Consider the following 27,984-nt stretch of genomic DNA (forward strand, 5'->3'; position numbering starts at 1 on the left):
CTAGGATGGAAAGGGGGAAAAAATCCCCTGTCTTTATTATTCAGACAAACAAAAGGCAATTCTTTTCAGATGGGATTTATCTCTGGTTATCTCATGCAGGTATTCAGAAAATTCAGCTGTTCAAAAGGTCTTGTTCATTTTTTAGAATAGAATTATTACCAAATAAATAAAAAAACACTGATCTTTCAGGAGCTATAGAAAATGAGGGGTTTTTTTTTAATATGAGATGGCATGGTTAGCAGTCAACATTTTAAAAGCTTATTATGATTAAATGATCAGTTGAGAAAATCTGGCTTCATTAAATCAATGTTAATTTTGTCCAAGATTACATCTAAAGCATAATTTTTGGTTTCTGATTCAGAAAAAAATAATATTAATTTAAGATTTATTGTGCTTTGTTTCTTTTTATTTTACTAATTTGCATTTTGTCTGTATGCCTCAGGAAGACTAAATGTATTTGATTCTAATTTGTACTGAAACACAGTTCTTGCTCTGGTTGTTTGAAGCCAATCACATAAGAACTGAGTAGGTTTTCTTTTGCAAATAAATAAAATGAAAATGTTAATTTAAAATGCACTTTTGACATTTCTTTTTATGAGAACAGTGAGATCATTCTGCATCGAAACTCAAATTTACTGATGCATTGTAGCTGCTTCAGACCAGGCTGGCATATGAGTAACTAAAACCTGGCTTAATTGGCTGAGCAGTTTGGATTTATTGCTGCTTTGTGCTACAAGTGCAAGACAAAACTAAACTATCAGATCAGTGAAAAAAAAAAGTGCCAAGTTTCAGGGAAAAAATCATACAATAAATGAAAATTGGCATTCAATTTCTGTGCCACAGGAGTAGGATTGTTTTAATGTGGATAGGAGGTCAAATTTGTAGGTCAAATTCTCTTCTGATATGGGAAAATGCAGCTGTATTTGCATGATGCACCCAGAAAAATCCAACAAAGAGCAAGGATTTGAATTTTTATTCTCTCTTGTAATACAGTAACAGAGGGGAAACCCATTGAAACAACATGCACATGAACTAAAGTGAAGGTCACTTATTATTCCTGCCTTCCATCTGAGAGACAGCAAAGAATTTCATTTTATAACTCTAAAACTTTGCCTCTATACCAGAAAACTGGATTGGGAGGAAAAAGGGAAAAAAAAATTGAGAACTAAAAAGAGTCTGGGCAATTTTATGGGTTTCCATCTGTGTGGGGCTTCAAAGTCTTACATATTTTCTGCAGGGAAGGGAGAGAAGTGAGAATGTTCACAAGGACACACCTTTCTAATCTGCAGGCCCATGAGACCCTCTCCTGCTTCCCAGATAACAGAGTAATTGGTTTAAAAAGTTGTGTTTTTTCAGCATATTTACTTAATACCCTAACAAAGGGCCACCTTCTTGCTTCATTCAGCAGCTGGAATAATAAAAATAAAGATTATATTTGAAGATGTCTGCCCATTTATCTTGACTTTTAACTATACCTGCAGCAGGTAAATTTATGTGTGTGTATTCATGGTAATACCAGCCAGATGCAAATGTACTTCCAAAGTCAACATACATTCAGTTTAACTTAGTTATTGAATGACTAATTATGTTCCCAGGTTTGGTGTAGTTTTATGGGTGAGTGGGTACCTGTAGTTTCTGTCAACCACAGAGATCTTTCATGGTACCAAGGGAAGAAAAAAATTCAGAGAATACAACATATATTGAATATTGGTGGGATTTTTTTCCCAGTTGAGGGTTTTAGCACCGAAATTCCCTGGAGGTAGCTCTAATTGGAATGGTAAAAGGAAGTTTTGTGCTGTAATCCCAAAGTGTCAAGGGCAAACTCACCCTGAGTGCTTGGAGTAAGTACTGGATGTTTGGATTTAGGGAGACTTTATCTCCCACTGCCCTGGGGTTGTGATTAGACAGCTGAAACACAGGCAGGAATCAGAATACAAGGGAGCATAAGGCGAGTTGGGCAATAACCGAGTGGGAAATGAACTCTGCCAAGGCGCCCGCAGGAACAAAGGCAGTTGGGACAAATCACCTCATTGTGGTCTCGGCAAACGCGGGGACAGGTGCCCAGTCTCCATCTCGTGAGCAGTGAAACACCAGGGGGCTGACTCTGGAGGTTTGGGGTGGATTTTAGGGCAAGGTTCTTCCCCAGAGGGTGCTGGCACTGCCCAGACTCCCCAAGGAGTGGGCACGGCCCCGAGGTTGCCAGAGCTCCAGGGATGCCCAGGGTGGGATTTTGGGGGGTCTGGGCAGGGCCAGGGGCTGCACTCAATGATCCTGATGGGTCTCTTCCAACCCAGAATATTTGATGATCCTATAAATGGGTGGGCAGAGCTACCTGATGGAACCTTGAGGAGGTGCCATAGGAAGTAACCAAGATGCACAATGGAAGTGATGCCAGACACCAAAAATGAGCAGCTTATTCATCAGTTTGTTTATTTATCAGTTTATTTATTTATTCAGATGCTTAGCACCAGTCTGGGGAAAGGTTACCTTGCATTCCTGTGAAGAACCAAAAGAACACATCCCAACATCGGTCTGCTGCAGAAATACAGAGGAGGAAGTGGTTTGCTAAACATTTAACTTATTAATAACTTTAATGATCAATACCAATTAACCTATTCATATTTAAGTGCGATTAAAGTGTTTGGAGCAATTGCTGGGTCATGCTGAAGGTCTCCACACCCTGAATTCTCGGCAGTAACCCCTGGGCTGCCCAGCAGGAGCACATCCCTCTCCAGCAGACGCTGCCTGCTCCTCCCAAAACACGCAGCCACTCGGAAAAACCAAACCCTGCCCTGATCTGTCCTTCAGAGCTTGTTTGTAATCCATTAATAAAACGAATGCTCGGCACGATTTAAATCACAATTATCCTATCACGGAGCTATTTGGGATGAGATAAGAGGGACACGAGCTCAGCCCTCCACCAGGGGAGGAGAAGCTGAACAGACCAGGCAGCTTCTGCTACCAAGGGGAGGCAGTGACCCCCTCCCCAGCGCTGCCAGGCTCTCCTGTTCCTCTGACCTTTGTCAGCGAGCTGAGTTAACCTCGCGGAATATTAACCCAGGCTGGGTAGAAAGAAAAAAAAGAAAAAAAAAGAAAAAAAAGAAGAAAAAACTTTTACTACTCTAGAGCCCTGCAAGGCCCTTTAGTGAGCCTGATACCAACCAGGAGGGAGGGAATAACTGGGGGAAAGAGGGTGGGAATGCCTGTTCGCTGACCAGCTCAGTCCTCTCCGAGAAGAAAAGGTGTTAACAGGGGTAATGGACGAGCTGCTGGCGAGCGCCCAGACCTTCAAGGCTGTAACTAAGCAGAGCTCCATTCATCTGAGCCGAGCTGCTCTGGTGTTGTTTCCTAGCCTCCTAAAGGGTTTAAACTCCCCTGGCAGAACAGCACAGTGTTTTTTACCTCCCGCCGTGTCCTTTTGCCCAGTTCTTCTTGTGACACCTGAATTGATGTCATACCTACAAAGTGGCTTCACACAGACTGACAGGAACCAGAGGATATCTTTCAAATCTCTCTCCTTATCCGTAGCCATAGTGCAAGACATTTGGGCAAATCCAAACTGAGCTCCAGGATATTCTAAACTCAAAGGAAATTCAGTTTTGAATTCTAAGTTATTAGGTTATGTCTTGAGAGAGAAACAAGACACCATCAGTGCAGGAGTACATAGCCTCTAAACGACTTTCAAAGATAAAAAAATGTACGAATTTCCAAAAAAATAAGTGTGCAGCTTCTCTAATAGAACTGAACAGATCTTGAGGGATTTTTCTTTTTTTTTCCTGATGCCAAGTAACAATTTGTGGGGCCGTTTCCCTCCATTTAGATAAGGAAACTTAACAGGGAAATCTTATGACCAGGCACCCTGCTCCAAATCTAAAACATTTCCAAGGTCTGAAGACCTTGCTGCAAATTGAAGACAAGGACATGCCACACAGGTGGGCATGTTAGAACCACAGAAGGTGACACTGCAGTGTTTTGGTTTGTCTGGGATGATTTTACCTTTTGCTTCAGGTGAAATTTGAGATCAAATTGCTGCAACTGAATCCATACTGGAAAATGACTGAATCTCACTGATTCCTTTTGGGAGCTCAGGAGCAGAAGTAGCCCCCAAAATGGTGCAACTTAAAAATGTAAGCTAAAGTTGAAAGATGTTTTAGACAATACTCCTCGTGTTTTTGTACTAGGGGTCTGCAGATTCATAGTTCTCTCTGAACAAACACATGGACCTGGAAAAATACTGAAGGTACGATCTTGGTGTGCTTGATAGAATTCCTTGATATGCATTTGGAAATATAAACAAAGCCCAGACATTTGCATGCCAAACGTGTGTACTTTGCCTTATCTGCAATCCCCCTACAGAGATGTTAAGCATAGCATGCAGCAATATTGCAGCTAAATGGGAGCTGTTATTAACAGTGAGTAGAATTTCTTCATTTGAGAACTTACTTTTTACTCTGAAGTTTTGGGATGTGAGTGGATTTTTTTTTTTTTAATTTTTTTTTTCTTTATGTGGAACCAGCTTTGGCAGAGAAAAACCCTTCCTCACTGTAGCTCTGCCTTACTGGTGGCACCACATGTCACCAGAGCGTTGTGAGTACCGCGACCATTGAGATGGCAGTAATTTCCCAGAGCGCCCCGTTATTAAACGACCCTAAAAAAGTCCCAAGAAAACGGAAGTCATTTGCCCCTGCCGGTGTTTTACGAGCAATCTTTATCAGGTACTGACCTGCCCTGCTCAGGGAAGTGGTGTGACTCCTTATTTTCCTGCAACACCCCGAAACGGAGGCCAGCAGGGACGAGTTCAATAAACAGGGCACAGCCCCAGCACGCTGGCCTGGGGCAGCGAAAGCCAAACCCGGGGGTCTTACATGGACAGGGGCTCAGATACCACCTCCCCTTTCGCTTCCGTGCGGCTCGCTGGCTTCGCAAACACCCGCGGGAGGAGGAGGAGGAGGAGGAGGAGGGCTGGGGGGATGGCGAGAGGGAAGGGCAGGGCAGGGCAGCCCGTGTCCCTGCGGGCCCGCTGGGCTGCGGTGGCCCGAGGCGGGCGCGGGCAGAGCCGGGTCCCGCCCGCCGCGGGAGGAAGGGGCCGGGCGGCGCATCCACCTGCGGCCACCTGCCCCTGCCCCGCACCGTGACTCCTCCCCGGCCGCGCCGCCCGCTCCCGGCTCCCTCCGCCGCCTTCCATCCCCTCCCGAGCCCTGCCGCTCCCGCAGCTTCCCCCAGGTAAGCGCCGCGCTCCCCGCCCGCGGCCCCTTGGCCTCGGGAGCCACCTGGGAGGGAATCGCCATCCCGGCGGCTGCGAGCTGCGCCTTGCTGGATTTGGCTTTTAACTAAGAAACTTCGGCTGTGCTCTTGGGGGGATGAGGAGGGACCGCGGCGGCGTCTGGGAGCCCCAGTCCCGCGGGGTAGGAGGCGCCGGATGAGTGAAAACCGAGTAGGCGGCTCTCCCCGTTCCCCCTGCTGTCCCCGGTGTCCCCTGTCCGCAGCCGGTGTCTCCAGGGCGAGATGCAGAGCGATAAAGCCGCGCTCTCCCGCGGGCCGGGGTGTAAGGGAAACCGGGAGCCAAAGGAACAGCGGGGAGGTGGATGGGGATACCTGGGATAGCCGGGAGCAAAGGAACAGGGAGGAGGTGGATGGGGATACCTGGGATAGCCGGGAGCCAAAGTGTTCACAGGGGGGAGGTGGATGGGGATAGCTGGGAGCCAAAGGAACTGGGGGGAGGTGGATGGGGATAGCTGGGATAGCCGGGAGCCAAAGGAACAGGGAGGAGGTGGATGGGGATACCTGGGATAGCCGGGAGCCAAAGTGTTCACAGGGGGGAGGTGGATGGGGATAGCTGGGAGCCAAAGGAACTGGGGGGAGGTGGATGGGGATAGCTGGGATAGCCGGGAGCCAAAGGAACAGGGAGGAGGTGGATGGGGTTAGTTGGGATAGCCGGGAGCCAAAGGAACAGGGAGGAGGTGGATGGGGTTAGTTGGGATAGCCGGGAGCCAAAGGAACAGGGGGGAGGTGGATGGGGATACCTGGGATAGCCGGGAACCAAAGGAGCAGGGGGGAGGTGGATGGGGATAGTTGGGATAGCCGGGAGCCAAAGGAACAGGGAGGAGGTGGATGGGGTTAGTTGGGATAGCCGGGAGCCAAAGGAACAGCGGGGAGGTGGATGGGGATAGCTGGGATAGCTGGGAGCCAAAGGAGCAGGGGGGAGGTTGATGGGGATAGCTGGGATAACCGGGAGCCAAAGGAACAGGGAGGAGGTGGATGGGGTTAGTTGGGATAGCCGGGAGCCAAAGGAGCAGGGAGGAGGTGGATGGGGATAGCTGGGATAGCCGGGAGCCAAAGGAACAGGGAGGAGGTGGATGGCGTTAGTTGGGATAACCGGGAGCCAAAGGAACAGGGGGGAGGTGGATGGGGATAGCTGGGATAGCCAGGAGCCAAAGGAGCAGCGGGGAGGTGGATGGGGATAGCTGGGATAGCTGGGAGCCAAAGGAGCAGGGGGGAGGTGGATGGGGATAGCTGGGATAGCTGGGAGCCAAAGGAGCAGGGGGGAGGTGGATGGGGATAGCTGGGATAGCCGGGAGCCAAAGGAACAGCGGGGAGGTGGATGGGGATAGCTGGGATAGCCGGGAGCCAAAGGAGCAGGGGGGAGGTGGATGGGGATAGCTGGGATAACCGGGAGCCAAAGGAACAGCGGGGAGGTGGATGGGGATAGCTGGGATAACCGGGAGCCAGAGGAACACGGAGGAAGGAAGGAAGGAGCTGGATGGGCCCTGTGGGGCCGCTGAGGTCCGAGGAGCCGCACGGGGAAGGTGCGGAGGGCTCAGCCATAGCCGGCCCACCCCGCACAGCTCCAGGTGGAGCTTGTCCATCTTTTGCCCCGGTGATGAAGGGTGAAAGATTGGGCGACTTCCTCAAGGTCGCAGAGAGAGTAAACCAGAACAATGTTTAGCTCTGGGGCCTCTTCAGTGCGTATTGGTGCAGTGGGTTTTAGCAAGAGCGCTGATTTTGGGTTAAAGTTGGCACAGCTCCTCAAGTGATTTTGGAAAAGTAACTTGTGGAAGAGCCGTACCATTGAAACTTCTGTGCCAAATCTTTGCATGCTTAGGGGAATCCAGTCCACACCTCCTCGGAGGTGGCTTTGTGTTCATTGCTTACCTGGACCTTGAAACTCAACCTCAGCTTCCTGGGCGGGTGGGTGTCTGTCAGTTTAAGGGAGCATTGTCACACTGAGCCTTTGTCCTAAGTGGCCCTGTTTGTCCTGAGTTAAGCGACACTAATGTCTCCAGTGATTTAGAAAGAGCCCAAGGAAGCAGCTTGGGTTATTTGCATCATCTGGGTAAATATTAGGCGGGGAAAGAGGTGGATGTTGTGTGTGGCATGGATCAGGGAACTGGGAAAACGGCAAGTTGTGGCTTTTACCTGCAGGTGTAGATGTAAAGCCAAAAGACTGGTGAGCTAAGATAAATGTTGATGTCAAACTAGGACTTCATGTGCCTTTTTGTCTTTCTTCATTTCATTCTTAAACTGTTAAAATTTATTCTGGCTCATAGGACAGTCAACCTAGAGCAAATCTATCACGGTAGCCTAGCCTGAAATTGGAAATAAGTTGGAACTACGTTCCTGGATGTTGATGGAAAAACAAAGCAACACATTATTGTGGGATGCTGGTCAAAATATTTACCTTGGAGTTGCCAGTCCTGAAGATATGGGCTTTTCCTCCTGTGCCTGTCCAGGACCAGCCCTCACTGAGTGGCTCCAGTGCCACTGTGGTGGCTCTGGTGCCTGTGCCCTGCAGCAGTGCTTCCCCCAGGCTTTGATGTGTGCATCCTGAAACCCGTTTCTGGCAACAGGAGCCTCCCTGTGGAGTGAATTCCAACCTCCTGCCAGCAGGATTTGCTTTTCACTCTTATCTGCCCTGGACCTCTTAGAAGTGGTTTGCAGCTCCTCAGGACCTGTAGGTCACAGGTTAAAAATCGCTGACCTGGACAGGTATCTAAATAAATCTGGCTTGTTAACATTGCTGGGTTTTATTTTCCTGCAGTGTGGGTACCTAGTGCTGCCTTATTCACATCATATTATTTGCAGCTCAAATATGGTGAAAAAGTGTTCCTGAGAGGTTTATTTCCTTGCCAGCGACTTTCAGTGACGTGGACAGACACTTGAATTTAGCCAGAGGGTAATAATCAAATATGAAAATGATTAGCAAACATGCTTCTGCCAGAAAGTTATTTGCTTATGCCTTGGAAGAAGGGCAAGGGCAGAACCTGGGATGTCATGTAGGGGAAATAAGAACCCAAAGGCCAAGCTGGCTGTTGCTGCATCCTCCAGCTCCTGCTGTGATCTGGTTGTGGTTTGCAGCTGTTGCCTGAACAATGGGTCCATCTCCTACCATGCCAGAGCCTCTGGTTCTTCTGGGTCCTTGGTACTTTCTGATTCAGCAATGTCTGGTTTCTGGTAGGGTCTTGTGCCACTCACCACTCACTCAGTGAAATGAGAAAAAAGGACAGAGCATTTCAGCCTTCTCCCTCACCCCACAGCTCCTAACAAAGCACAACATGTACTTGTGACATGCTGACTTTGAAGTCAATGTCTGCTTTCAGACAGATGATAATGATAATAACAATAATAATAAGAAGAAAATTATTTGTATTATGAGTATGGCATCCTGTAACTTTTTAAAATGTGACTGCTACACTCAGAGATTTTTAATGCCTCCTTTTTTTTTTTTGCACATGGAAGTAGAACTAATCTTGATTTCCTGGCCTGGGGAATATTGCTGTGGACTTCAGTGAGCCGCTGCTGATAGTGCTTATCAAGAGGCACTGTTTTTTAACACCTCTTGATAAGTAGTTGTACATTATAATGGCTTTTTAGGAGCTAATCTAGAATAGCTTCAAAACTATTTCTTAGGAACTGTGAGAAGGACGAGGTTTTATTTGTGGCACCCTTTCAGGTAAATATTTGCATAGTCTCACCAAGTTCTCTGAAATATTTGTGGTGTTTCTGCACAGGCATGCTGAGTAGAGCTCACCTCTGTGGAGAAGGTTTGTTGAAAGGCCAGGACACTGTAGGACCCTGATTTTGATTATTTTGAGACATTCAGTCAATTTGTCTTTGATCCCTGCCAAAGGATAAATGGAGTAAATGAAAATAATTTTTTTAAATCATCACAATAAAAATACTCAGTGCCACTTCCTGAACAAGTGTCAAGGAAATCTTGTTAATGAAATGACATAAAAAAATCTTATTTGTCTTCTTTCCTTCTTCATTCATAACTGGATTTTTTTGACCTTTCTATACTTAATTTCCAAGTCATTATAATTTTTAGTACTGATTGTTAAACAGCAATCTTCACCATGTTTCTTTCCTCTTGTCTAGGTGACAAGGCAGGAACTGTCCTGTGAAATTGCTCGGTGAAAAATTCATAAAAATTAATCTGGAATCACCTCTTTGCTTGTTTTCCCCTCTTTTTTTTCAAATTTCATTTCCCCACAAATCTTTCTTCCACACTATCATATCATGGTTGCATTGTGTTCATGGTTATGTTGCTGAAACTTCTAGGTGGTCAGAAAATGATTGGAAATGAAAAAAAATGAAATAACATTTCCTTTTTAGCGTCATCAATGCCATAATGTGTTGGCTTGCCCTTCTTTAAGGTTGAGCTTTGCACTGAAATTACTCCTTTGCTATCTCAGTGAGTTCTCTTGGTTTGCTTGGTACAGGGAATTTTTTGGATGGGTTGCAGTGTTAGGTTCATGTAGAATGTTTGGATGTTTTTATGCTTCCTCCTTTTAGAAGATGAACTTGACTTCTTTCATTTGGGTTTTGACTGTTCTGTCCTCTCACATCTCTGTTTACATGTGGCTGCTTTTATGTAGGTCTAACTGTGAAGAACTAGTTTGGCTTTTTCTTCTTCTTTTTTTTTTTTTTTTTTTTTTGTTCTGGGGTTTCTTTTTCAGTTGTTGATAACCATCAGAGGGCTCAGCAAACAGCTGATGCTGTTTCTGTTTCAGGAAATAGCCTGAAACACGTATGGGAGCAATATGTAAATTTGTAAATGCAGGAAGCAAGCTGTTGGCAGTATAGCTCTGCCTTCTTTAGCCAGTTGAATTCCCAGTGTTGAATTAGGATATCTGGAGATAGTTATTCCATCCTATTGACCTGGGCATGGAAACAGCCTATGGGGATCTCTGTGTAAAAGCTCTGGAAACCAATGAACAATTGTGACTTGGTGTGTGCTGAGGAAGTCCTGTTATTTCTTTCATGGAGAGCCAGGGTAAAAGGCAGCAGGTCTGGTGTCATTACAAAATCCTGCTTAGACCTTTAGGGTTTCTTTGCCTTTCATTCTGTCTGTTGCCTTTTTGGGATGTTGGCTCCTGCTCAGCAAAGGACACGAGAGGTGTGAGGGGGCCATGAGCTGATGCTGCTGTAATCAGGCAAAATCAGGGTCTCATTTCTGCCCAGAATTCACCAAAATCCAGTGAGGGGTTTAGGAGCACGTGGTGGTGAGGACCATGTGCAGCTGAGCAGCACAACTCTCCAGAGCACAGAGGGACTGTCAGTCACTGTGGCAGGGAGGAGGACAAGCCTCTGGAGGGCTGAGAGTCTGGACAGTCCATTTCTGATTAAATAGGATGTTGTCAAATGAAGTACAGACCAGCTGTGATGCAACTTTTACTTAAAGACCTGATCTGTAGAAAAACATAAAAAATGTAGAAAGCCATTGGACTGAATTTGTCTTGATTTAATAGAATATTTTTATTTTTTGTATTGTTGTTTGTCTGTGTTCCTTTTTTGATTTCATTTTTGACAAATTTACTGGAAGTAGTGATACATTTCTTTAATCCTAATGACCCATGGTTAAGATAATATAACATTAGCACTCCTAAGGCATATGTAAAAAGCTTGGATACTTCAAATAGCAGCTGCCAGCTGAGGCAACAGATTTTCCTTTATTCATCAGTTAACTGTGTCAGTGGTGGCTTTTTACTCTTTGCCTCTCCTGTCATTAGAAACAGTGGCTTTTTTCCTATACTTTGAGTGATGAAAGAAAAACACACTCAGTTTTGGACCTTCTGTGTTGCTGGAGGTGTAAATGCTGGTTCTGCTCCATCCACACTGGAGTTTTTGAAATGTAGGGGCAGGACTGATGGGTCCCTTTCATTATCTGGGTGCACTTTTCCCAGAGCTGGAAGGTGTTAGCAAGTCAACCTCAAGCCTCTGGTGTACCCTGTGACACCTTGAAGCCTGCTCTGGTGGGGAGCTCCACCCCAGTTCCCTTGCCTGGGACTTCCAGCTCCCTTGAAAGGACTCCTGAAGTTTGTTTTCTCAGAAGCACCCAGTAAAGTGTTGTAATAGCTCAGCAGACATCAGGAGGAATGAGGGCAGTGAGAGGGAAGGACAGTTGTACATTCCCACTGAACTCTTCTGCACCATCAGAGTGGGTTTAGGGCACTTTTAAATGGTCTATTTAAATTTATCTGATGTTTGAGGTGAGTTAGGGGCCAAAGTATTGGACTAGATAAGGCAGACCAGTCCCTTCTTGCTCTCTAGTTGTTGGGAAGGGGGGTGTTTGATGGTCACTTTGCTTCTCCATGACACAGCTTCCTTATCTGAGGAGCTGTCACAGTTCCCTTGATGTGTTGGTAAAACATTTTGAAGTGTGGGCATGATGTGTGCTTAGGAAAACCAGATTTTGTCCTTATTGGATGCTACAGATTGATTTTTGCCTGAAACGTTTGCAAAGCTAACAGGAGTTCAGTGATTTTGGTTTCCTGTAGTTTTAAAACACTGGCAAATATGTATATGCAATACCATGGAATATAATATAATGTAACATAACATAACATATAACATAATTAGTATAATATAATATAATATAATATAATATAATATAATATAATATAATATAATATATATTATATAATTATGTTATATTGTATTATATTGTATTTTATTGTATTATATTGTATTGTATTATATTACATTATATTATATATATATATTCTATTAATGTATATATAGTACCATAAAATACAGGAACCTATGAGTTCCTGTATTTTATAACAGGGAAAGTGTTATTAATCAGAAACTGAATAGGAAATAGATTGACAAGAACTAAATGGGGAGTGATGGTGGAACACCAGCTAAGCAAGGGAGATATTTTTTCCTCAGTTCATTTGAAAACTAATAAAACCAAACCAAAACCACTCCCAGAAACTCCCTCAAAACAGTGAGGAACTCTCTTCCCCATTAATTTGCAAAGCCTTTCAAATGGTAATATAAAAATATAGAAAGAGTATTTGGATTTTTTTTGGTCATAGTACCTGTTGGCTTCCCTCAGAATCACCGCTTCTCTCTGGTATCACTAAACTTCCTGACCCTTTTATTCCTTCTCCTTTTCAGAGGACAAGGAACAGAAAGAGCCTCCTGTGATTGATTTGTCCCTAAGCCTGGGCAGAGCTGCACTTCCCCACTGCTGTGAAGAGCTGGGCAAGGATGGATGGGACATAAAGCAGAGCAGAAGTCCTGGAGCCTTAGTCACCAGTCTGATGGACTTTCAGTAAGTATGAGTAAGGCTCACCTGTCTGCCACACAAACAAGTGCAGTGGTGCATTATTTACAGTTTGCTGATGAGCAAATACCAGCATCAGCCTTCCTGAAGTGTCACAAAGAATTGGCACACCTGAGGGGCTGAGCAGCTGTTGAAATCTGCTTCAGTGACATTTGCAGTTCAGTTTTGGGCGAGATGATGCCTTGATAGAGGTTCTAAGGAATAACCTGTTACTTTGGGCTGAATTATGTTGTGTTTTGACACAGCTGCAATGTGCAGGGTTTAGCTCTGAGAAGTAGAGAAAGGTATTTCTCAGTGCAGGACTGAGGCACCTGCTAGGCTTTTTTTCCTTGTAGAGCAACCTGAGAGGACTCAGTAGACAGCAGCATTTATTAGCATGATTTCTTGTGGAGGTGTATAGCTGCCTATTTTAGATCTGCACCAGCAAACATCTTTGTATTTCTAGTGTCTGTGGCAATCAGTGGTTTTGCTCAACGTTAACGTTTAACTTTAAAATAAACTGCTGGATGCTCAAACATTCAGTGCAGAACCTCTCTTTTACCCTGTTTGCAAAACTTTCAGAATTGCTGTGGCACAGTTCCCCTGCCCTGCTTCTCTCCCTGTTTTTGGTTCAGTGACTACAACACACATTCAAGAAAACAACTCTTTAGAGCACATAAGGGTGAAAAAAGCGTGGCCTGTGGGGGCTGCAAGTATCATGAACTGGTTGGATTTGTGTTTGCTGATGCTGTGCTGGTTTCTGTGCCACAAACCTCAGAGAGACACTTGAGTAAGTGTTGAGAGAGGGCCTGAGCATGGCACTAACACCGTGTGGGTCCCTGCCAGGATATTCTCTGACTCTGCTTCTGCCAGCCAGGGTGAGCACTGACTTGACCTTCTCAGTTTTGTGCTGCCCTCGTGCTACTGAATAGTTGCCACTGTATAATCCTCAGGCTTGTATTGAGAGGCTGCTGAGATCTGATTTCATGCTGCACCTTAATTTGTACCCTCTCTTCAAATACTTCCGCTTGGTTTGGAGTTTTGGTGTTTTTTTAAATTTATTTTATTCCCCCTCTCTGCAAACCTGGCCTTTTTCCAAAGGGAAAACTGACAAGAAAGCTGGACAAAGCCTCCAGTTGTGATTGTTTTCTTTTTTGTTTGTTTGTATAGGTTCACACTTTACTCCCCAACACTTGAATTGTTTCTGTACTGTTGACAAAGGAAAAATGACCTCTACTCTAGTAAGTAAACAAAATAGTCACAATATTCCTCTGATTTTTTTCTTTTAGCACGTTTTTATTTCTTTACACGTAACAGCCCATTGAGTGATGTCCTGATTAACAAGTCTTTCAAAACATGGACTATTTGTTGTGTTTCCTTTCTGGCAAAAAGGGGAAAGGATGCTGTGAGGCAGGTGTAAGAGCCTCAAATTAACCAACATTTCAAGTGCTCAGATACCTCTAGGGGAGATTTATGCTTTTGAGCACATGCTTTTGATCTATTAAAAATTGTTTTGGTGGGAAAGGCTTCTAACTAGTTCTTAAAGCTCTTCCAGGGTAGATATTCCTGTTGGAGGCCAGTGTGTGTCAGAAATAGCTTAGGTGTACCTGGTGTTGTCACAGCATGAAATGGGGCAGTAAGCATTTATCCTGGACCTGGACAAAGGCTGTTACTTGTCAGCATTTCTTTCTGTGATGGTGCAGCCCACAGCTGTCCTTGCTGTTTATTTCTACCCTGTCAGACAGGACAAGCATTTGTGCAGACAGCTTGGGAGGGCCAGGCTCAAGAATCCTTCTTAGGATGGGCTGCTATGGGAAAGCAAGATCAGGAAACTGATCTTGCCAGAGGATTCCCAGCCTCACTCTGTGTTATTTTTACTATTCAAACCGTGAGGTTTTAGGCATGCTCTGTGAATCTCCCTGTCTGTGTGCACTGGAGTCCCCAGTAAGTGCTCTGCGTGCGGGGGGTGTGTTTTACAGAGCGGGCCTGGGAGGTTTTGTCCTGCTGCCAGCCTTGTTTCTCACTCTCTCCTGCTCCCTCCCTCCCCATGCCACCCCTCAGGGTCCACCACCGCCATACTACGAGAACCGGGGCTTCCAGCCAGAGCCCCCCTACGCTGCCAGGCCGGCAGCAGGTGCTCCCCCCTACCCACAGCTCTTCTCCAGCCCTCCCTCCGTGCCAAGCTACGTCCCCAGGGTTGCCACCCACCAGTCCACCAGGCCAGCAGCACCCCCACCCAGGAGAACCTGTGCAGCCAGTAAGTTTTGGGGGGGTTTCTCCTGGTTTTGTGTGGAAGCCCACTGGGAATGTTTCTCTGGCCGCTCTGGGGTGCCCTGACCCCCCAGGGGAGCAATGACTTTGACCCTCATTCATGGAGAAAGTTTCCTAGACTGGAGTTATGTTGTGGATGGAAGCAAGATGGAGGGCACAGGGTGTGGTCCTGGGTTTCTTCTTCATGCTTCTTCTTCCTCCTTCTCCATGGGTTTGGGTGGCATTTTGTAATTGGGCAGAAAAGTCCCCATGGCAGCTCTTTGGGATCAGTTATTGGGGTAAAAGGGAAAATAATCCAGGTGTCAGTTCTTCATTGGATAGTTTAGTCTTGAAAGTCCTTGGAACAAGAGACTGTTGGCCATTTTGTGCCTTCTAATGAAAAGCTGCAGAACTCACAGCAGTGAGACTGTTTTACTGATAAGAAATAATAAACACCTGAGTCTGAACATGAATTACTGTCTCAAGTGCCTTCAATCCAAACCCAGAAAAACCAACAACTGGTACTGCCACAGTTTTGGGCCTGAGGTCTGTTGAAGTAAGATAAGAAAGGAAAGGGACCTTCCCTTCCAAGCTGTGCATTGAAGGAGCCACTTCCTTCATGCCTTTCTTCCTGTCATGAAGAAGTGACAGCTGGCTGGGAGCTTTGGGAGGAAGGATGGTGGAATGGGAAAAAGTCTGGCTAAAAATGACTGATTTTAATGTCAAATAAATAGTGCTGGTGGGTGGAAATTACTTTACTTCTGAACCTAATTTCTCTTCTCTTCCTTGCTTTCACTTCAGGTCTAAGGAAAACCATAATAATAATATTATCTATATTAATAGTAATTTGTTGTGCAATTGCTGCTTTCTTCATCTGGTATTTTGGTAAGTTATTTTGTTTACCTTTTTTTTTTTTTTAAGAAAAGATGCATTAAACTTTTCAAGTTAGATATATCCATTCTCATTTTATGCTTTATTCTGAATTAAGCACAGAAAAGTCTTTGTTCCTTTTCTCCTAAGAGATGAACTAATGTTTCTTCTTAACAGTTCAGTTTTGTTTGTGAGTTAAGGTTTTCTTTTTCTTTTTTTCTTTCTTTTTAATGCTGCTGTTACTTTCCAAATTTGAGCTTCACTTAATTTCAGGTGAAGAGAGGGGTTTGCACTAAGTGTGCAAACCTTAACTGCAGGAGCATAAATGGTCAAGATGTGTTTTGTTTTGCTAAAATGGGATCTCTCTTGGAGCAGAAGTCATTTACATCCATTTATTTGTTTCTGTGGGGCTTTTGTGTCAACATTGCATGAGCCCAGTCTGTCTCAGCACTCTAAGTTGTACCATGGATGTTTGCTTTGGAAATCATCCCCAGCTGGGGTGGCTGAGCTCTGAAACAGGGCTGGACCAATTCTGTTCAGCTCAGGTGAAGTTTGCCTTGTGTTGTCTTAATTTCCCTTTCAGTGAAAGCTGCTTTGCTAAAAAAACATGCAACTAAAAGTCTGGTGTTTTTAGGAGCCTCTCCATTCTGCTAAGGAGAAGAGAAGGAGAGATCTAGTGGAAGGTGTCCCTGCCCATTGCATTGGGGTTGGACTAAAATGATGTTTGAAACCCCTTCCAAACTACTCTATAACTTAAAGGGAGTTCATTTAGAACTATTAGGATGACACTTTGTGTTCTTCGGGGCGTTTTTTTTGACTCATTTTGATTTAAGCAGGGTGAATGTAATTTTATTTTAAACAAGAGCAAAAGTACATAATTGAGGCACTCGCTCTCTTCCTCCTTTTCTATGTGTTAACACTTTGCCAGTGCAAAGCTGACTCCTTTTTGACACCTTAATGGTGCCTGATTATTCAGGGAGGCCAGTGGCCAAAACCCAATCAGCTGCATCAGAGACTTGATCTGTGCAAAGGACAGAGCAATCCATCTCTGCTGTGCCTGGCTGGGTCCCTCCCACCTGGCTTTAAGAGCTGCTTCCAACATTTTGCTCCATCAGAGAGGGAAACTCTCTGAGAGCTGGGCTGATGTGCTGTGGGTGGTCACCAGTTGTTGCAGTGTTGTGGGTCCCAGGATGAGGTGAGAGATGAGAATTGACTCCAAGTTCTTAGAAGGCTGATTTGATTTGATACAATATTATAAGAAAATGATACACTAAAACTATACTAAAGAAAGAGAAAGGACACATGAGAGAGCTAGAAAGGAATGGATAATAAAAACCCGTGACAGACAGCGTCCTGACACAGCTGGATTTGGATTGGTCATTAATTAAAAACAATTCACATGGAACCAATCAAAGATGCACCTGTTGCTAAGCAGCCTCCAAACCACATTCCAAGCCATCAGGTAATTCTTGTTTACATTTCTTTTCTGAGGCCTCTCAGCTTCTCAGGAGAAAAATCCTGGCGAAGGGATTTTGCATAAAATATCATGGTGACAACGTGCAGCCTCGTGGCTGTGTTTCTGTCTCCCTGCAGTAGAGAATCACTGTCTCAGCTCCCTGATTGAGTGTGGATCCTCAGGGGTGTGCATGTCCCCCTCCCAGTGGTGTGATGGAGTGAGCGACTGCCCCAACGGGGAGGACGAGACCCGCTGTGGTGAGTGACAGCAGCCAAGGGCTGGGGGGAAATCTGCATCACCTGCAGGAGCCTGGGAGCAGATTGCCCTGTGCAGAGCTGGCCTAAGTTGCAACAAGGCTGTTTTAGCCTGAGGTCTGTCTTTAAAGTTGTTTAGGATGTGTGCTATGTATAGATATTGTTTGTTTCCAGCCCGACTGAAAAGCTGAAATGAAATGCTCAGGGGTTTGAGCTGCCTTGACTTTGAGTCAGCTTTTTAAATCTCACCTTTTAATTTGAGTGGGGTTTGTGCAGAACTGGATCTAGAACTTGTCTCTGGATAGAAGAGTCAGTGGTGACTTCTCAGTAAGCTTTAGGTGATAACAAACCTGGTGGTCTCCAGTCGGGCTTGTCTTTTTCCATGTATTTTGTATTCCTTGTTCTCCCCTTAGTTCTTCACCTTCCACATAACTCATTTGTGCAAGAAAACCTGGCCTAATCATTGCTTTGAACTGAAAAGATGCCAAGGGAATCTTCAGAGCTGAGGGTAGAAGGTGGAAACCTTGATTTGTCCATTCCAGAGGTTTGGCATCTTGGGTCGTGCCAGTGCCACACTGGAAACTCCAGCTGTGCTTTAAATTCCCTCTGCAAACTTGTATTCAGCACATTCTCATGCAGGGTTAGCATTTGCTGCCAGCTGTTCCACTCCATTTGGTTGAATAATGGCTTCTTGGAGAAGCCTGCTTCAATCTGTTCTTTTGCTTGAACTATCTTTTATTAAATTCTTGTGCTAGCAAATGCATAATGGGACGTGGAATGTCAGAGCTAATTGCTCCTGGTTACATTCTTGCTTTTCAAAGCACTTCTCTGAAGAAAATTGGTATATTAAGAGATAATATAATCTCTTAATAATAAGATATTAATAAGATAACATGATCTGTTTTTAAATAGATCATATTTTATTTATACACAGTATGTAATATACTAAGAAATCCATGGTTGCATAAAGAAAAGATCAGGAAATTATTGCAATATAACAGAAATTTTAGCATATAAGCTGAAATGAAAGGATGAGTCCTATCTTGTGCATTTGTATTTTAAAACTGGTAGTTCTTATAAGTTGCCTTACATATGAAGAAGTAAATCATTGCCATATTTCTGTCCACTGGATATTTACTCAGAATTTGAGTAGAAGGGAGCATTAAATTAAGATCAGTTCACACATGAAGTAGATATTATAGGTAACTACTTCCAAGCAGAGAGAGAAGTAATAATAGCATGTGGTGTTCTTAGTTTCCTTCTTTTTTTCCTTTTTCCCTTTCTTCCTTTTCTGGCAGTTAGACTTTTTGGACCAAATTTTATCCTGGAAGTTTATTCACCTGTCAGCAAATCCTGGTATCCTGTTTGCCAAGATGACTGGAATGATGATTATGGGAAGATTGCATGCAAAGACATGGGCTACAACGTGTAAGTGCAACCTCTGTCAGCCTCTGCTCACAAAAGGAAAGGTTAAAATTTCCCCCTTGCCATTTTTAATGTGTCTGAGACTTTGCTGTGAAAATGTACTGGCAAAGGCATCTCTTCATCTTGCCCTGTTACACAAGGTGCATACATATCAGGTAAAAATAATATTTTAACCCAGTGACTGTGGCTGGGCTGCACCAGCAGGGTTCCACGTTCACAAAAATAAAAATAAATATAATAAACAAAAATAAAGATTTCTAGTGCCGTCATGTCAGAAGCTCTGGCTTGGCACAGCTCATTTGTTATCACCTGTTTGAAAACTGAAACCACTGCTGGGTTTCATGGCAGACTTTCTGTTTTGCAGGGATACATATTTCTACAGTCGGGGGGTGGCACCTGATGTCAGCTTTAAGAGCTACATGAAGCTGAACACAAGTGCTGGGAATATAGACTTGTACAAGAAGCTGTACAGCAGGTACCTTTGTTTAGTGAAAACCTCTCTCCTTTCATCCAGGCTCTCTCCAGATGCTGGAAGAGATGCAGCACAATGCAAGCACATCTTCCAGTGGGGATTGCTGGAGGGAAAGACACTTCGCTTTTAATCTGATTGCAGCAACTGTTCTTCCCTATTTTTAAAAACACAGCTGTCATTTTTCCATCCTCTCTGTCCTCTTCTGTAAGAAGAAATGTCCCATCTTCTGTGCTGTCTAGAGGGTTGCCATGTCAAAGGTGTTTTTCTAAGGCTCTCTGACCATCAGCTGGAGTTTGTGCATGGTGACAAGCACTACAAGCTGCAGCACATCCTCAGCAGCTGGCGCAGCCTTTTTTTTTCAGTCACATGAACACACAGCATGCAAAAATGGATCTTCACTGTGGAAAGCATCATTTTTATTATCATTGAACACCTCTGAAGTGTCCAGTGTCAAAAGCTGTAGACTGCTGTGCCTGCAAGCTCCCTGCAGCTCCCTTGTTTAGTTCTTCTGCAACGACTTCCTAAATCAGCTCCACTTTCTCTCTTCATCTTGCTTCTCAATAGGCACACAAACCTTTTGTGCTCATGCCTGCAGTGTCCCACAGGACAGTTTTGGTGAGTGCAAGGCATGGTGGAGGCCAGGTGGTGAAGAAAGGAGGGAACCCTCTGCAGGAAGATGGGGCTGAAGGCAGGGCATGTAGCTGGAAAGGGTAGAAAGCAGCTGGAGGGTGGACTTGGCTCACCATTTCCTTCACTGAGTGCCTAAGATCCTGTTTGGTGTTTTTATTTCTCCTGCAGTGGTTCCTGTGCCTCAGGAAATGTGGTTTCTCTGCGCTGCATAGGTAACTCACTGGCTTTTTGCAAACTTCTGCTTCTTCATGCTCTGAAATGCTCTGGCTGGCAAGTCCTTTTGGACCTGTGGCATTCATTGCTGCTTTTGCATGGGCAAATGATTTAGCTCTGGTTCCCAAATAATGCAGTTTTAGGAGCAGGGTGGGAGAGGAGCCAAGGAATGCAGTGGATCCCCAGTTGCTTTTGTCTTTGTTGCTGGTTCCTTTAAATGACTTGTGGTGGAGCTCCATGTCTGTCCCCCAGCAGCTCTGTTGGGATGTCTGTGGCACAGTTGCTCTGCAAGAGTCAGCAATTAGGTGGGCAGTGCCCACTTGATGGTGATTCCTGTCCTGAGGAGTCTCCTGGCTGTTGGCTGCTTTGTTGCACAGCCCAGAGGTGTCTGAATCACCAGAGACTCCTGAAAGGTGGGAAGAGTTTATGGAGAACCAAGGGCAGCAGCTGCCAGGTGGGGTTTGCAATTTAATGGGGGGTCTGGGCAATGGCAGACTTGGTGTCAGAGCTGTGGTGTGTGCACCCCTGTGCCAGGGGAGCCTGGGGTGCAGAATCCACCTGCCAGCTCCCTCTTTGATGAACCTCTGTGTGTGACTGACCTTTCAGAGTGTGGCCTGTCCAGCAAGAGCGTGAGCATCATGAACAGGATCGTGGGGGGCAGCGGGGCCGTGCTGGGGCAGTGGCCGTGGCAGGTCAGCCTGCACGTGCAGGGCACCCACGTCTGTGGGGGCTCCATCATCACCCCACACTGGCTTGTGACAGCAGCACACTGTGTGGAAGGGTGAGTCCTTCTCTCTGTGCCTGAATTTCACAGAATTCACAGAATTCACACAATCACTGGGTTGGAAGAGACCTTCAAGACCATGGAGTCCAGCCCAGCCCCAACAGCTCAACTAAACCCTGGCACCCAGTGCCACATCCAGGCTTTGTTAAACACACCCAGGGATGGGGACTCCACCACCTCCCTGGGCAGCCATTCCAGAACTTTATCACTCTTTGTGTGAAAACCTTTTCCCTGCTATCCAACCTGTATTTCCCTTGGTGCAGCTCCAGGCTGTGTGCTCTGGTTGTGTCAGTGCTGCTGGAGACAGAGCCCAGCCCCAGCTGAGCACAGGCACCTTTCAGGAGCTGTGAGAGAGATGGGGGCACCCCTGAGTCTCCTTTTCTCCAGGCTGAGCACCCCCAGCTCCCTCAGGGCTCCCTCTCAGGGTTTGTGTTCCCAGCCCCTCTCCAGCCCTGCTGTCCCCTCTGGATATTCTCAGTGTCCCAAGGTCCTTCCCAAACGGAGAGGCCAGAGCTGGACACAGCACTCCAGGTGTGCCCTCAGCAGTGCCCAGGGCAGGGCAGAATGACCAGGCTCTGCTGGCCACTCCATTCCTGATCCAGGCCAGGAGCCATTGGCCTTCTTGGCCACCAGGACATTCTGCTGGCTCATGTTCAGCCAGTACCCCCAGGTCCCTTTCTGCCTGGGCACTGTCCAACCACACCGTCCCCAGTCCACAGCATTGCAGGGGGTTATTGTGGTCAAAATGTAGGACTCAGCACTTGGATTTATTAAACTCCACCCTGTTTGCCTTTCTTCAAGCTGAAATGCATGAATTTATTCAATTCTCCCCACTTTGTCCCTTAAAACTGAATTTCTCCCCCCTCTTGGCATGCAGGTGCTCGGTGCAGTGTTTTGTCTGTATTGTAAATTTGAAGTATTAAGGGAAGATTGGCTCTGGAGGAGGCTGGCTGCAGCTCATCTGTCTGCTTTCTATAGGAAGCTTTATTTTATATTTTGTCTTATTTACAAAATGAAATGGGTGATGCTGAGCACAGATACCCACCCAGTTTAAGATCTAAACTCAGTATAATGAAGATGTTGAATTACACTGTGAGAAAACCCAAAGGGAACTCCCCCCCTCCAAATTCTCAAATATCACACTCCTGTAGATATAATCAATTTAAAGATGCCTGTGCCATTTATTTCTTCATATCTTTTTGCCACAGGGTAGTGAAGTCCAAGTCAGTATTAAATACAGATTTATATCTATCCAAGGAGCACTTTATGTAGCCATCAACAAGAAAAATAGCTGGTGCTCTGTACATTTTTAACCTGTAAAAGAGAGTTGAGGGTTCTGTGGTACCCTCAGAAAGGGCAAAATTTGTTTAAAAGGTGGCTGCTTATGTTGGAGGGAAAACCCACAAAGCAAAAACATTTTTAATGGTTGGTGGGCTGGATCACAGTTTGAGGCTGAGGCAAGGAAGAATATTTGTCCTTCACCTTGAGAAAGGAATGCAAGTGTTGATTTCTACCTGGAGATCTTATCCCTCCTTTGTTGTCTGGATTTGAGCTCTGTAGTGTGCAAAAGCTTTGGGAATGGCAACCAAGCTGCAGCTGGCACAAACCTGGTTTTCAGCCTGAGCTGGATTTTTTGGAGGAGGGGTGACTTGCAGGCACAACTACCTTGGCACTTCTCATGGAGAGAGTTTTAACACTTGTGGAAAGTTTTCTATTAAGCTTTTGTAAACTGTGCTGGAGCACCACAGGCTGCTTAAATAACATCTAGTAAGCATGCTTAACATTAAATAAACCCACCAAAACCCAAAACCAGCCTAAAAAAAAAAACCCTGGTGCTTTCAAGATAGGGAAATTCTTTCACTAGATCATGTTTTTACTAATTCTGGCTTCTGCTGATACCATTGACATGTGAGACTTCAGAAATACCTGCCTGATCCCTCAGTCATGGAAATCAAAAGGCTTCAGTGTTGCAGTCTCAGACTTAATTTGTTGTGCTGAGTGATGAAGGGGATGGACAGTGAACCCACTGCAAAGATTTTATTTTTAATATATTTTTGAAACTAGAGCCAAGCTTTCCTCAAGTTACATGTCTGGCAATTAATTTGCCTTCTTCTTCAGAAATGGTAGTCAAATGCATGTGTGTTTTTGGTCACACAAACATTTGACTACAGCTCCTGAAGACACTTTTTTGAAGGTCCTAATCCCTGTCTTGTCACCAGAGAAGAAAACCTTCAGACCTTTTCTTTGTTCTGTAGGCGACTGTCTGACCCCCACAGCTGGAGGGTTTATGCTGGGATTCTGAACCAGGATGAGATGCTCTTCAGAAGTGGATACAAAGTGCAACTGATAATTTCCCACCCAGATTATGACACGGACTCTAAAGACAATGATGTTGCCCTGATGAAGCTGGAGACACCACTGAGTTTTACTGGTAGGTATTCTGCTCCTCTTATTAAGGGAAAAATCCAGGGGCAGTGAGCACACCCTTTAAAACTTCTGAATTTCATCAAGCAATCTTTGTAGGCACTTATTGGAAGAACACAAAATGACCCTAGAGACAGAGGGCTGATTTCCTAAACAGGATTTATTTAAATCTATGACATGGCTAGGGGGTTTGGGCTCATGTCAATAATATATTTTTACCTCAGAATGCTCTGTGGTCCTTCAGTTTAGCCACAGCTGTATGTGCAGACAGCTCCAGGTGCAGTGCTGGAGCAGCTGATTAAATCCCCACTCAAGTCAGGTCAAATGATGGTCAAAAATCCCTTCAGAATTCAACGTTACAAGAAGGTCCTTTCATTAAAGCAGATGTAAGTTGTTTGTAAGCAATCAGTGCAAAAGAGAGGACAAGCCATTATTTAAACTTGAAGTGCTTTTTGTGTACAGGCCCTTTGTGTTTCAGTGCATCAGTTTAAAGCTACCAGGAGTAACCTGAAAGGGATTTTCTGCTGCTGAGAGCAGGGAGATTGTCTGTTTTCCAGGTTTTTGTGCTGCAGACTTCTTGTCTATATCAGTAGTGACTCCTGGCTTGTCTTGTGATTATTTTCAGCAGATTTTTGCAAAGAGCATGCAGACCTATAGTTTTCAGAATTTTTTCTTTGTCTTCTACTGCTCAGAAGAGCTGGTGTTAATTGTTCTATTTAACCTGATGAATTAAGGTAGAACCACTAACTGTTTGTCCTTTGAGGTGAAGATGAGGTAGGTTTGAGGTGAAGATGAGGTAGATTTGAGGTGGAGATCAGGTATCCCTCAGGGAGAAGGCAGCTGGTAAACTTTCTTCTGCTTCCTGCACTGTCTGCCTGCAAGGAATGTAAAGTGCAGAGGGGTGCATGGTGTGTAAGGGGTGGCCATTTAAATTTGAGTTCTGTCTGAACATCTGTTTTCTGTTTGTTTTGCAGAAACTGTGAGGCCAGTTTGTCTGCCCAATCCAGGAATGATGTTCCAGCCTAACCAGCAGTGCTGGATATCAGGGTGGGGAGCAGAGTACCAAGGAGGTAAAAAGTTCTCCTGGAATATTTTGGTCTTTCATATAAACTAGTCCTCTTCATCTTAGGAATATTGTTGCATGGGCTGGTGGGGCAGTTTGAATTACATCTGTTCATACATTATTTTTTCACCCATTTTTACAGCCCCCAGTATTTACCCAGGGCATTCTGTCTCAAAGCAAGTTGTGAGGTTTTGCATTCAGCAGACTGCAAAGGGACCCTCAAATCAGTTTTGGGGGCCAGAAATACCCACCCAGGAGATAATTCTGTGCCCCTGCTTGCTGGGCCACCTCTCCTGCAGCAAGGGTTGCTGTGTGCCAAGCGTGTCCTGTGGATGTGGGAAAGGACAGGAGCTGCTCCTTTCCACCACCTCAGGAAGGAGGTGAAATAAAATGATGCAAGTAAATTTGCAACACTGGAAAAAGGAAAGGGAGGAAAGGGTTTTTTTTTTTTCCCCTATAAGAATGGTGCTGGGGGAGGTCCTCTTGACCTCTTGTAGACTTACATCTTAAATTTCCATCCTGCTGCTTCTAGGAAGTTTATTTCATCTTGGCTGCTGGGATTTTTTGTAACAGCAAAAAATTCTGGTTTTGTCTTTGCACATTTGTGCCTATTCCAATTCCAGGCAAAACATCAAACAGCTTGAATTACGTTGCGGTGCCCCTCATCGAACGTTCCAGGTGTAATGCTGTTTATATCTACAATGGCATGATCCTGCCTACAATGATCTGTGCTGGAGACCTAGCAGGGGGAATTGATTCCTGTCAGGTAATTATTCCTAATTAATAGCTAATTATTGTGTAAAAGATGAAATGATCTGATTATTTTTGTGGCCTTACTAGCAAGTTTTTTAATCTATCTACCTACCTACCTACCTATTAAAAATAAATCCTATGCCCCTCCAAAATTAAAAACTTGCATTCATCTGGTTGGGCTCTTGGTTCCTTTGGTGGTGCATCCCTTTAAAGAGGAGAGCTTTTGTTTCATCTGAATGGCTGCCAGTGCTGAGTTCTCACTAAATTCCCAAGGAGGGTGAGGCTCCTTTTTAATGCTTCAAGGATGGTTTGTTACCTGGTACTTGAAAGTGATCAAATGCTCCTCATAACCACAGCATTATTATCATTATTACATTATTAATAACAGCGTTGTGCTTGTGAACAATAAAGCCAATAATGCCAATCTTACTTAGAGGGCTCAGGGCAAATTATTTTCATCCCTATTGAAGGCAGACATCATTTATCACCAAAATTGTCACCATATCTTGTTTTAGTGACTCCCTAAATGGCAGGCAGGTTTATATTGAAACTAAAGCTTTGCTCCTGGGTGAGATGGGTCGTGTTTTTCCTGGTGGCCATGTCACTAAAGGTGTCTGTGTCCCCTGCAGGGTGACAGTGGAGGTCCTCTGGTGACTCACCACCACTCTGTGTGGTGGCTGGTTGGAGATACCAGCTGGGGCACTGGCTGTGCCACTCCCAACAAACCTGGAGTGTATGGGAATATGACTGTGTTTACAGACTGGATTTATAAAAATATGCAGGTAAAATATTCGGAGTTTTCCCATAAATTTTAAGGCCCCACATCCTGAAACGTGGTTTTACTTTAAAAAAAAATTAATAAATAAATGTGACTTGCATGATAACTAAGCTGTTTTGTTGGGAAGCATCCAAGTGATTGTTAAGACAGAACCTGAACCTTTGTTTTCTGTTTTGTTTTGTCTTTTAAACAGGCAAACAGATGACAACACTCTCATTGCTAATCAATGTTCCTGAGGACAAGAATGAATGAAGCCATGGGGGCCTGGGATATTTATTCACTTTGTGGTTGATTTTATTTTTCCTCTTTGATTTTTCTTTTTAAAAGTATCATGAAGGATTGCACACTTGGTTCTGTGCTGGCTACAGTGGCAGATCTTAATCAGTGAAGGATTATCACAATGAGCACCTTTCTTCTCCTTGTGGTGCCTGGCAGAGTGACTGCTTGCTGAAATGTCTCTCTTTTGTTGAGTAACTTTCACTTGATGATCAGGCTTATAATGACAATTTCAATCACAATTTAATTTCAGATTTTCGTAGCAGGATGCTGAGACAGTTGGTTTAGTAGTTTTTAAATTAAATGTTAAGTAATGTGAATGTTGAATCTCCGAGCTGCTGGTTGGCAATTTAAATAGAAATTAATGTTTTTTTTATATAGAATTACAAAATGGTTTGGGTTGGAAGGGACCTTAAAGATCATCCACTTCCAACCCCACTGCCATGGGCAGGGACACCTTCCACTATCCAGGTTGCTCAGAGCCCCATCCAAACTGGCATTAAACACTTCCAGGGCTGGACCATCCTCATCTTCCCTGGGCAACCTGTTACAGTGCCTCACCACCCTCACAGGGAAGAAATTCTTCCTAAAATCTAATGTAAATGTGTCCTCTTTCAGTCTGATATCACTAGCCCTTGTCCTCTCACTCCATGTCTTTGTCCAAAGTCCCTCTCCAGCCCTCTTGTAGGTTCATGAGGGACTGAAAAAGGTGTTGAGGTCTCCCCAGAGCCTTCTAGAGGCTGAACAACCCCAGCTCTCTCAGCCTGTCTCTACAGCAGAGGTGCTGCAGCCCTCGGAGCAGCTTTGTGGCCTCTCTGGACTCGCTCCAGCAGCTCCATGCTGGGGATCCCAGAGCTGGATGCAGTATTCCAGGAGGGGTCTCAGGAGAGCAGAGGGTGAGGCATATATATGAAGGGAATTTTCATGCACTACAGTACAGGCACAGAAATTAAAATAAAAAAAATACACTGTCTATTCAGGTAGTTAAAAATCCTCAGGATCTCAACACAGCCGTCAATCCAAGTCAGACTGGTGCAGTCTGGCTGCCTCAGACCTTACAAAAATGTGCCTTAAGCTGCTCTGAACCCAAAATGGGTGAGCTGTTGATGTGGGATTTGGAGAGTGATGCCCCAGGCAGGGATGCTTTGGACAGGGATGTCCCAGGCAGGGATGCCCCAGAGCTGCAGCAGGAGCAGTCTCAGTGCTGAGGTCCCTGGCTGAGCACACTGAAGGTGACTTTTGATCTCTCCCAGCTGTGGAAGGGCAAAGGAGTCCAGGCAGGCTCGAGCTGCACACACACACACACACCTCGAGCTGCACACACACACACAGAGGGACAGGATGTTTTGTACAAGGAAACACAAAGCTGCGTTTCTGCAGGACGAGATGAACTACCTCATTTGTTAAATTTGGCTTCTGATTCCTTAGAGCTCTCCTTTATGTACCCACCTGTATGTTTTTAGCAAAATGTAATTTGTATCCGAGTGCCACCCAACTGAGGATTTTGAAAATAATTTATAATCGTGGTAGAGGATCAAAAAGCCATATCAAGTCACTTTGTAAAGAAGGATAAATCTTTATTGAATGAAATGACTCTACTAGTCTTGTTTTCTCTTTTGGTACTGAAATGCAATTATCTTACATGTAAACACTGCACCAAATAAATTGTTTTTTTTTTCCTTTTTTTTTTTTTTACAAATAGTTTTCCTTAGTTGTGCTTTATATCTGTTTACTTGGATTTTGGTTTTGAAAGTAGTTGCTGTATTCAGTGTATGAGTGCTTTGAG

The 27,984-nt window shown here is 44.8% G+C and overlaps 1 protein-coding gene across 1 annotated transcript; it reads left to right on the top strand.

Annotated features, from left to right (window-relative positions):
- The first annotated feature begins 5,072 nt into the window (after window positions 1–5,072).
- On the top strand, window positions 5,073–27,788 carry TMPRSS2 (transmembrane serine protease 2). Its single transcript, XM_059840100.1, has 15 exons — window positions 5,073–5,223; window positions 12,403–12,559; window positions 13,721–13,791; window positions 14,612–14,807; window positions 15,602–15,685; window positions 17,264–17,383; window positions 18,679–18,808; window positions 19,170–19,280; window positions 20,076–20,119; window positions 20,727–20,901; window positions 23,160–23,335; window positions 24,303–24,398; window positions 25,015–25,157; window positions 25,774–25,926; window positions 26,116–27,788. The coding sequence occupies exons 3-15, from the start codon at window positions 13,777–13,779 to the stop codon at window positions 26,125–26,127; spliced, it is 1,455 nt and encodes a 484-aa protein (XP_059696083.1). The 5' UTR covers window positions 5,073–5,223; window positions 12,403–12,559; window positions 13,721–13,776; the 3' UTR covers window positions 26,128–27,788.
- Window positions 27,789–27,984: the final 196 nt, after the last annotated feature.

Source organism: Haemorhous mexicanus, chromosome 2, assembly GCF_027477595.1.
Source record: "Haemorhous mexicanus isolate bHaeMex1 chromosome 2, bHaeMex1.pri, whole genome shotgun sequence".
Taxonomy (NCBI): Eukaryota; Metazoa; Chordata; class Aves; order Passeriformes; family Fringillidae; genus Haemorhous; species Haemorhous mexicanus.